The sequence below is a fragment of the Micropterus salmoides genome, unplaced genomic scaffold (genome assembly GCF_014851395.1).
Source record: "Micropterus salmoides isolate LMB-PRFRI ecotype aquatic unplaced genomic scaffold, ASM1485139v1 Ms_hic_scaffold_6, whole genome shotgun sequence".
Classification (NCBI taxonomy): domain Eukaryota; kingdom Metazoa; phylum Chordata; class Actinopteri; order Centrarchiformes; family Centrarchidae; genus Micropterus; species Micropterus salmoides.
In genome coordinates this window covers 28958123-28968873 of record NW_024044348.1, presented here as the reverse complement: position 1 = coordinate 28968873, position 10751 = coordinate 28958123, and the positions used below count along the sequence as shown (strand labels likewise).

At 43.6% G+C, this 10751-nt stretch overlaps 1 protein-coding gene across 2 annotated transcripts in view; it reads right to left on the bottom strand.

The window, feature by feature from the left end:
- insyn1 (inhibitory synaptic factor 1) overlaps positions 1–10532 on the bottom strand; it is a 50993-nt gene extending 40461 nt beyond the window's left edge. Inside the window, exons 1-2 of one of the 2 annotated variants that reach the window (XM_038702052.1) lie at positions 9884–10532; positions 7738–9373 (exon numbers count right to left, since the gene is read on the bottom strand). In XM_038702052.1, the coding sequence (XP_038557980.1) occupies positions 7738–7881 (144 nt within the window). In that variant the 5' untranslated portion in view covers positions 7882–9373; positions 9884–10532. Of the gene's footprint in view, positions 1–7737; positions 9374–9652; positions 9823–9883 lie in introns of those variants that run through there. The other variant, XM_038702053.1, reaches the window with a different exon arrangement.
- Positions 10533–10751: the final 219 nt, after the last annotated feature.

Below are 10751 nucleotides of genomic sequence, written 5' to 3'. Positions count from 1 at the left end.
TTCTACAAGTTGTCAGGCTAAATGTTTCTCTATGTAATATGTTTTAACTATGACTCCTTTTTTTAATACAAATGCTACACATGATAAAGAACTTTGTAGAAATAAACTTTCCACCATACAAAAATGCAATGTCATTTTCCATGCTTCAAATACCATAAATGTTGAATATTCATAGCACTAAGAAACATAACTCGTCAGTTATCTGTAAGTTATGTCAGGTTGCACATACTATGTGCATAAACTTGAAATTCCTAAAAAGACCTTAAAAAGCTTTGAAGTTTCTTAAGGCCAGAGGATACAGATGCTTGGTATCGTGTCATCTCAGTTCATCTATTTCTGCAGGTTAAAACTGAACAATCTCATTCGAAACTGGGCTGATTTATGATGCATCATAGACTACGGCTAAAAATAAAAGGAAGGACAAAAACGCCTCCCGATGATCCCTCAGTATAACACAGTTCCAAAGATTGTAGCTGGATTTAGCTACTACACCGGGGAGTGGGTTGGCCCACACTGCCCTGAGCCCTTTCACAGGCTACGGAAATGGAGGAAAATGTATCACTGCTTCAAAATGGTATCAAATTATTAATTTGTATTTCTCATTATGCCATACTTGCATCTGTACTCTTGGTAGAAATTACTATCCACACTTGGTAAAAGAGACAGTCAGTCTCACGGCCTAATGGAGAGCAAGCTGTCCCTCTGCGTACAGTATGCTTTGGCACAATGAAATGATGTAGCTATTCTTGGAGGCTGCTTGTGCTCTTCGATGGATGCCATTTTTCACACCATTAACTACAGCCTACTGGTTTTATTCACAGCACACAGATAGGCCAAAACAATCCTAAACACGCCCACGAACGAGCGCAATTGCAACAACTGATCTAAGCTGTTCCACCCAGTCTGTGCAGCAGGAGAAACCATTATCTCCATCCACCCTTCATCTCTCTCTCTCTCTCTTTTCACACATTCTCTGTCTTTCTTTGCTCTGCCTTTAACTCTGGTTTTCATCCTATTCAGTTCTATCTTTGCCTCGGGACAAGCAAAAGGGTTCATGGATGAAGCACAAAGTACAAACATGCATGGTAGAAATTTTCACAGCTTCATCTGTAACTAGCCCAGAGTAGGCGTGTTAGTTGATAAAAATCAATGAGCAAGACCAGCGCAATTTTTGGAGTGTTTACCTCAGCAGAGGTCCAACCTAAAGCCCTCATTACAGTCTATGCTGAGTGCAAGGAGGGAGGCAGAGCTCAAAGGGCCAGCTAATCCAGTGGGTCTTACAGGCATGATGGGCTAGTCAATATGCTGGGCCTGCATCCTAAAGAAGCTGGAGCTCCACAGTAGAGCTAGGTAAAAGAGGCTCAGGGGAATGCTTTGCATGGTGCAGTTTTATTCTCTCCACAGCGGTCAAGGTTAGATGCCGCTTAAAGTCTTAACCCGTTGATTACCGCTACTCCCTCCCTTCTTTGACTCTGCTCTCCTTTCAGTCCTCAACACTGCTTACTTTTTAATATGGGGATCTAGGCATTACAGATTATTCTGATATTGCTACCTTTGCAAGCTAGACTGGGTAAAAGCATCAGCTGAACACACAAGATGTTTTAATATCCTCTCCTGTCGTTAAAGCAGTGATGGACTATATTTGTATCAGATTATCTATTAGTCAATGGGGTCACCATGATGGTTTTGTCCTAGCAAACATGAGCATGACTGTGGCCAGGCCATCTATTTAATATATTTAAAATCAGTTCAACCAAGAGACAATCTGACACTTAACTTCAAATCCCAAAGCAGTATTTCATCAGTCCTGAGAATAATTGAGCCTCTGATTCATTCCCAGTGCAGACAAATTTATGTGGAGCTCAGCTCAAGGCAGCAACACAGGTGTGGAGATGGCAGGGTGTTTTGTGTTCAGCGAAGAATAGATAAGGCTTGAGGTGCCTTGTTCTTGTTGTTTTCCTGAGCAAAGAGAACTCCGCTGGAGGCACGTCACCAAGTTTAATTTAGGAATTTAATTTCTATACACAAAAGAGGTCAGGCAAGGAGGAACAAATTGACAGTCACAGCAGGCGGGTACTTGTCATTTCTTCCAAATGACTTTTAATGAGAAGAAACCCTTTGGCCCAGGTATGTCAGGTTGAAGGGTACTTTCCTCTGTGAGTAGTTAAGCTTTCAGCGTTGCCCACTGAGTGTTGTTGGCCTGCAAGAACAGCTGGTCGGCATGTTCACAGGTCGGACACTGGGCCAAACTCTGGCTTTATCTGAAGTAAATGGATTCTCTGGTGGAGAACAGGCTAGGCCATCCTCAGTGGAGATTACTGGGATATGGACACTAGGCAGCAAACCCACAACACTGGCGGCCAAGTCAAAATGGTTGCTTTGTGGGAAATGATCCACCAGGACACAGCTTTGTGACTGATTGTAATTTCTGATTGTAGACATTCATTTGGACAAACAGAGCACTGCAATCTCCTGCCAAGATGATGTGCTATTCTGCCATATGATGTCATCGTTAATGGTTGGATTGAACTGCTTTTTTCGTTTACAATGTAATTACTTCAGCATGTTGGCATAGAGGCACTTTTTGTGAAATGTATAAGCCCTTTTCTCCATATTTCTCATAAAAGTAGTTATAAAGATAGATCTTCTGAATTTGGGGTAAAGAAGTAATGAATTGGGGGTAGATCTGGAATTTGTGAATACTTACTATAATTACATACTCACTTATCAAAATAATAAGTTGAAAATACTTTCTTTTACGTCTTTCTGCAGTGACCCATTTCACCCACAGGAATCGTCACAACTCGTAATATCTTTGCCATGCCCTTAAACGTTCCCCAATATATTCCCTTGTAATAGGATCAACTACTTCATGGAATGAGAGTGTGTTTACCGCCGTTCTTTTTATTGTTCTACTCCCTGAGTGGAAGTGCTGGTGATTACTGCAGTCCCCCTCATGGTTAAATGTTGAAGGACTCTTGCTAGGCAGTTTTCTCTTCCCTGCCCTGCTCAGCAGCAGCATCAGCAGGGGGAAACACAGAGTGAGGAGAGGATACGGCCCCTGCAGAAAAAAAAATGGCCCTTTGATTTTGGCTTTGGTCTCCCTTGGGCTGCCTCTGGGTTTGGAACAGATTTGGTTCAGTGCTGAGTGCGGCAGCTTCTGCAGAGGAGGACTGTGGTTCCCCCCTCAACATGGATGTGTCATAACTGGTTTGAGTCTCGATAAAGAGACACCACTGGCTGGCTTGCTGTCTGGCTGATCTGGGGCCAGTTGTGACCTGGATATCTCCCCCTCCACACCAAGCTTTAACAATGCAGCATTTAAGCATGCCTTGAACATGAAACACGGTAGCCTTTGTGATCAAATCATTTGCATAGCAGTTTTCTTTGACAGACCCCATTTTAGCACGAATTCCTTGATTTGACAGCCAAGCCATTGGGAGCATGCGGCTGGTATTGGGTGATGAATAGAAATTGAATAGACCAGCCCATTTGTGCCACTGTGTCTGCCATGGTGCCCACAGATGACTGTAACTTTAAATGAGATGTGCCCCTGCATAGTGGTGGGCTAAGCTAGTCGAGCAGGTGATTTTAAGTAGATCAAAAGCATTCATGACACACTTTCAAAAATCCATTGTAAAGTTACTTTATGTGGTGGCCTGACTCATTAATAAAGCTGTTACTCAGAACTTAATTCCTAAAAAGCTGACATTTGGAGGAAACCAGCATTACGATGAAAATGTGCAGACAACTACCACAAGGCTGACTGATGGAGGCCAGTGTCCTGGACGTGCTGTACTCTGCTACTGATAATTGCTCTTTGTCCAGCTTATATTCACTCCTCTCATTTGGAGATATACTTCTACGAGTCCTGATTGCCTCTCCTGTGTTCATATGTCTTGAGCCAAGCACAGACGTGCAGCCTCGTCTGCTTATGGTATGATTCTGCATAATACTACATCCATATAATAAGAACCAACCCCCTTGCCCCAAGTACATGCCACTGCCTCTTCTCCCCAGACTCAGTTTTTTTGTGCATCATTAGTACTTTCAATATACCAGTCTGTATCTCTACCATCATGAGTGCACTCCTACAGTATGTTTGCATTTCTTTAGTTGCCCTTTTTTTCAGTGAAATTCAGTATTAGAACAAGGAAGACCTCAGAAATTTAGCATGTTGCTTTGCATTTAATTTGGTGCCATTTTTCCTCCTTGTTTATCCTCGGACTTCCAAGTCCAAGGTTGACATGATACCTAAATGAATTATTTCCTTTAGAGTTGCCATTCCTGCCAGTATTATTATTACAAATGGAGTAGTTTATCAGTATGTTACCTTCCAGTGTCCTTCCTTTAGATCCTTCTCATTTCACCTGTCATGAAGCCTGTAATGGGATTCACAAGTAAGACAAGCTGCATTTGACTGTAATAGGCTTTTGAAGGGAGCTTGTGCTCTGTGTTACATTTTTCTATGACATGTAAAGGAGATTTACTGCCTGAGACAAATGGATGCATTGCATACTTAAATTAAATTGATCTTCCTAATAAAACAGCTTTATATATATATATATATATATATATATATATATATATATATATAGTTGTTGTTGTTCCGTATAATACAAATGCATATTTAGATTTTAAGTGACAGTAGACTAGCATCAGTGTTCTCAGAGTACCACAGTACTAGGAAGGATAGATCTGCTGTGTTCTGTGTACATTTGACTGAAAAAAAGCACCTAAATGGAAATTTCCATAGAATTTTTTATTTAACATTCATTATTGTTCATTTCTCAGGTTCCATTGAAATGTCTGTTTGCTGAGTTTTTCCAATAAAAAAAAGCATGTAGAATATGAGATTATCAAAGGTAAGTTATTTCTATGTTGTTGTCCTGAATGTTTTAATATTGCACATTTGTGATTGCCACACAGGAAACAATTCCCATTGACAAGACGGTTTCACAAGGTTCGATTAGACTGCACTGAGTGTTTGTAGTGGCCCAAATGATGAACCTTTTTTTGCCAGTATTTAAGACGTGAGGTCGGCACTTGTTCTCCAGGGAGGGACAATGAGGATGATTAATTCTGGCAGACATGAAAGTAAGACCCATGGGTGACCCCTTTTTAAGACTTCTGTGCCTTTTATGAGAAAAGCAAGCCACTTTGGGGTAGAATTAGTGGAGGAGAATAAGGGCTACAACTAACAATTATTTTCATTATTAATTAAACTCACGATCATTTTTACTTATTTGTTTAGTTATTTGGTCCAGAAAATTGTCCACAACCCACAAATATTCCATTTCCTTTCATAGAGGACTAATGAAAATATTTAATATTTATTCTAAGATAAAAAGGAAAATTCTGGTTTTGTGTAACGTGTATTATTTTCCTAGTTTATACCATCATGTTGACTGCATAAAATTTTTATTGGTGCTTTTTAATCAGTTATTTAATACCACATAATGCTGAAGAAACTATCATGTCACTTGGGATGGATCATTCTCATGTTTGAAAGATGCAACAGTACTCTAATTGCCTTCTCCTGGATTACTCACCAACCAAGCCAAGTGTTGGCAAATCAATCTATAAAATATATTTAAACAATTTTCTGTGTCACCTACTTTTGTGGATGTGAGATTCCCCTTGAGCCTTGTTAAAGTTTTCCTTGGGACTTGAAATATTTATTCAATTAAAAACTTCGTAAATCTTCACAAGTGTAGTAGTAATTTTTAATGGTTGATGCACAAGGCTATGAAGACTGGAGTAGAAAACTTCCCAAAACTTTTAACTGTATTTCATGTAGACATATGGACAAGTGGTCTAAAGGGATACTGCAGTAAGTAACTTTGAGGCAATGGAAAGATTGCAGGTTCTATTGCAGTGTGACTAATAAAGGGGTTTAAACCAAGTTTTTGTTTCAGCTTTTGTCCAATAGACACAATGACACTGTACATAAGTGGTCATTAGCTATAAAAACAGTACTGTGAAGTAAGTATGGTAACACACCAGTAACGTCTTCATTTCTGGAGTGTCAGCTTTAACTCCTCAGAGCACTGCAGTATCTCCAGTTCCCCAAAGACCTTGTGGGTGATAATCAGTCATTACTGCTCCTTCACTCAGTTATTTATTTCACCACATTTACACGGCAATTCATCATTTATTTATGTGACAGTTGTTATCTATTATGTTGTTCCTTTCATGTGGCCAAGAATGAGATTTTATGGAACATTAGGTTTCCATGCATCTGATGGCGCTACACTGATTCTGTTTCTTCATCTCCCTTGGTCTGCAATCTCACAGGTCAGTTAATTGCAGGATATTGATATCAGCATTATGACCGCCACTGCAGCTAATATGATTCCTTAGCCATTTCAATATGTGGGATTGTGCTGTCCCAATAAAAAATGACATTTGAGCCACTGTGCAGAGCCCTCTCTAATAGGGTCTCGGATAAGAATGGTAATATGCGTTGGAGCTGGCAGAGGCACAGGCCGTGTTTTTGTTTATAAATAGCTCCAGCCAGCATTATTCCACTTCCAGTTGTCCCATAATCATCAATCACGGCGGCGCACAGGCTGGCTTCTCCTGCTCACCAGAGAAGAGTTGCACTGTGAGCTGTGCCCTTGCACCTCCAACTCTGCAAGTACATGAGGTAGAGTGTGATGAGTGGGACGAGTGGGACGAGTGGGACGGGGGGGACGGGGGAGGGGGGGGGGGGGGGGGGGGAATAAGTTTCCTGCGTGGTGATGGAGTGAGTTATGGCAGCTTCACCCCGGCTGTTCAAAACCCTCCTCCTCCTTCAGGTCATTACATGCACTAATGTCCAACATTTCGCTTCTTCAATACATTTAGAAGCACACACATACACTCCCTCTGCATTCCTGATCAGAAACAGGTGGGAGGTTAATCATGTGATGCGCTTGGAGGATGTGGGATGGGTCAGAAATAACTGTTTGCTCAGGTTTCATTTGTCTCTGTCTCTGTATCTGCCTTTTATTTCTTTCTTTGGAGGAGCTTTACGAGAAGAGCTCCCAGCTTTGAGGACACTGCAGGGAAAATATCCCAAAAAGATGATGAGGGCCATTTTGTACTCTCACACACATGAACAGATGTACTCTCATTCAATTATCTCACACACATTTTTTTTTTAGTCCACACATTTGGAGATACATGCAAGAACACTGCACATATACATTATCTCGCTTGTTGTTCCTTGTTCAAACTCTGTACTGCACCTATACTCACACATGCACACACAAATCTCCCAGTGTTACCATGGCAGTTGAAAAAATACAGTAGGAATCCTGTTGATCCTTAACAAAATGGTTATATAACTATTGCGGCACTAAGTCTTGTATCTTATCTAAGCCTGCCTCTGTGTTTCCTTTCAGCCTGGCTTTTCAACAGCTCTTCACATCTACTGTACCTCCCACAAGACACCACTGAGCACATGAAGGACATTTGTAATTTGCGATAAGCAATTGTTTGATTGGAAAAGGAAGAGAGCCTTTCTGCGGTTGTAATCAACAATATCCTCCTGCTACAAAAACAAAAAAAATTGTGACCTCTCATCACTTTCAAATCTTAATCAAAATCTCCATGCTGCGAAAAGAATTTTACACTTAATTAAATGCAGCCTACTTGAGAAGCACACCCACCTGGCATCCACATCCTCTGTCTCTTCCTTCCCCTCTTCCTATCCCAAAAGCCTGATATGTGTAACCTGATTCTGAATCTCACCTCCCGGAGTTCCTTGGCCACATCCTTGAGCTCTTTGAGGATACCGTCCAGCTGGTTGATCACCATCTTCATGTGGCTGCGGATGCGTTCTCTCGGGCTGGGGGTCTCAGAGGTGTCCCGGGCCGGAGCTCTGCTGAGGGACATCCTTTACAGGGCGACGTGGGGCCAATGGCCAACAGGCTGAGGGCGTGGGGGAGCCGAGTCGGGGTCCATGTCTTTGGCTACAAGGAGCCTCAGTGCTACTGATCCGAACAGGGGCCCCGGCCACGCAGGGAGACCTCAACATCTTAAAAGCACCTGGGCAGCCAAAACACCTTGCCTCGCCCGCACACTCGGCACAGGGTCACACTCTGACATCCATGCCCTCTGGTAGGCGCTTCCAAAAACAAAGAGAAAATGAGCATGGGGAAAGTCAAGCGCTGTAAATCCATGGAAAAGAAAGAGGCAAAATACATGGGCTAAAGCTGGTATGAAACTCTTACATAATCGTGTTGAGCCAACTCATCTCATGTGTCAGTGTGTACATTTGAAATTGTTCCCGAGGAGATGCTATTTAAAACGCCTGTCTATACAGGGAAAAGACTTTTTCCCTCCTCCACTTGTCCTGTGCAATCGTTTTTACTTGTGGGACACAGTGACATACTGGCAGGCTGACATACAAAAGTGAAAGCAGAAAAGGGGTTCGTATTAACCCTTTTATAGAGAAAGCTATCCAATGTAGATAGAAAAATAGAACTCCCAGCTGTGGCTCAATTTTCAAAATGATCGTGTTCTACATTATTGGCCAGCGGGGAAGAGATTTGCATTCTAAATATAGTCCTTCAGTGAGGCTACTGTCTTTTAAGGGAGATAGGACAGATCCAGTTTGGGAAATAAAGGGGAATATTCCTCTGTGCAGTGCGGTGCTTCCTCCTCCAGGAAAAATAAAAAGAATGTCAGTAGAAACTCACATCAAAATAAACTTTGCTTCACATCCATTTTCTTTGCAGGTGATGACTTACTCATGTTGTCCTTCATTTCTCGTCCATGAAAGGGAGGAAGGTAGGTGCGGGTCTTTTCACAGAGTGTCCAATCTCCCCCCAAAGCAGGGCTTATTCCAGGTGGCGTGGGATCAGATTGAATTGATTTCCAAGCCAGCGGAACGTGACTTGTGATGAGAATTTGTGGAGGGATAACAAAAAAATCATGGTGTCCATGAGACACACTTACAAGAGGCTGGAGGGCGAATGAGCACCGTCCCCTGGAATTTGGGTGGCAGCCTGTCTAGTGCCACAGCGCTCTCCAAGTCCTATCAGAAAACACTGACCCACAGCAGTCCACAGGGGTGTGCCTAAAAAACCAAGGGAGCAGAAAGAAAAAAGGATTCTCTTCTCTTCTTCAGTTGTTGCTAAGGGAACCCGGTCTGCCTCCTTGTGCTGTGATTGGATAATTATTTTACTTCTTATCCATGTAGTGTATGTTTTCTCTGTGGACTCTTTTCAGAGAGGCAGAGAGCTCTGTGTCATCCAGCAGGACGGGATAAATCCTAAGAAAGCTTCCCAGAGGAGCCCCGGAGAACAAGCAGGGGGGAGAGCTTCTCGCCAAATCCTGGGCGATGCCACTGCCACAGGGCGCGCTGGCCAATCACACATGGCACCTGGACAGACGGGAAGGAAAGCAATCACTTATTCTCTCATGTCTCATCCTCCCTTCCCTTCCATTCCTCTTTCTTTCTTGAAATCATAGCAGCATAAGAAGGAACAGAAATAGAGTAAGGGAGACTCAGACATGGACAGGAATTAACTGCGTTGACGATTTCTAGCTGCCGTTAAAATGCATCTCTTGCTTCAGCAGCACCTGCCTCACCTCCACACACACACACACACACACTCATGTACACACGTCCACACACACGTAAGATCACACACCTACTCACCTTTCCTGTGCATCACTTTGCTGTTGCTATGCCCAGAGCTCTCTGTCCACGCACAGCAGGATCATTCAGGCTACACACAACCTGCTGGTTCTTTAGCTCTGTCGCACACACTAACATCATCTCTTCTCTTCCTCTCTTTCTCTCACTGTCTCACCCGCACAGACACACACACACACACACACACACACACACACACACACACACAATTCTCTCCCTCCCTCCCCTACTTACTGTCTTGACAGAGAGAGAAGCTTCTGTCAGCAGGGTTATTTCACTCTGAGGCTGTGGCTCATCAGAGGAGGAGTAGAAGTGGAGGATGAAGCTGTGGAGGAGGAGGAGGAGGAGGAGGAGGTGGAGGCAGGAGGCATGAGATGGGAACGATGAATGGCCCTGATAGCTCTCTGAGAAGGGAGAGAGGAAGCTGAAGATGACTAACAGCCAGAGCGGCAAGGAGAGCTCCTGCTTGGGATTGTGAAGCCGCAGCGGCCGTTACCATCACTCAGATAACTGTGCTGCCGAAAACACGCCGCCCGTCATCCCTGTCAGCGTTCGCCTGTGTCGGGAGGCAGCAAGACTGAATGGCAAGAGCTTCTGCTGTGAAAAAGGAGCTGTGTGATTCCTATGACAGCCTCTCCCTCTCTGTCTATCTGCCTGTTTTCGTCTCTCTCTCCCCCCCTCTTTCTGTCACTCTTGCTCTTTCCCTTTCTCCGTCCCCGTCTCTCTGCCCCTGCGCCCTCACTGTGTCCTCGCTGACTGCCGGATGAAGGGAAGCTGATGCCAGAGTTTATCGTGGGGCTCAGGCTCCTGCCAGCACCACTCTGCTGTTCTGCTTGGCTCTGTGGAGGAGGGGCTTCGTGCTTTAAAGGCACAGTGTAGCGCACAGTCCCTCCTCTCCTGCCTTCTCCTCTCTGCTGCTGGCGTCTATACTCCCTCACTATCTCCTCTCACACTGCCTATCTAGCCTTTGTCACAGTTCTATCGAGGGTGTTATCCCTCTCTTAAATCAAGATGAAGTCTTCCTCTGCCTCCAGCCAAGCAGTCTCTGGGGACGGGTTGTCCAAAAATCCCTGGCTGTTACATCATTAATATACAAAGCAGG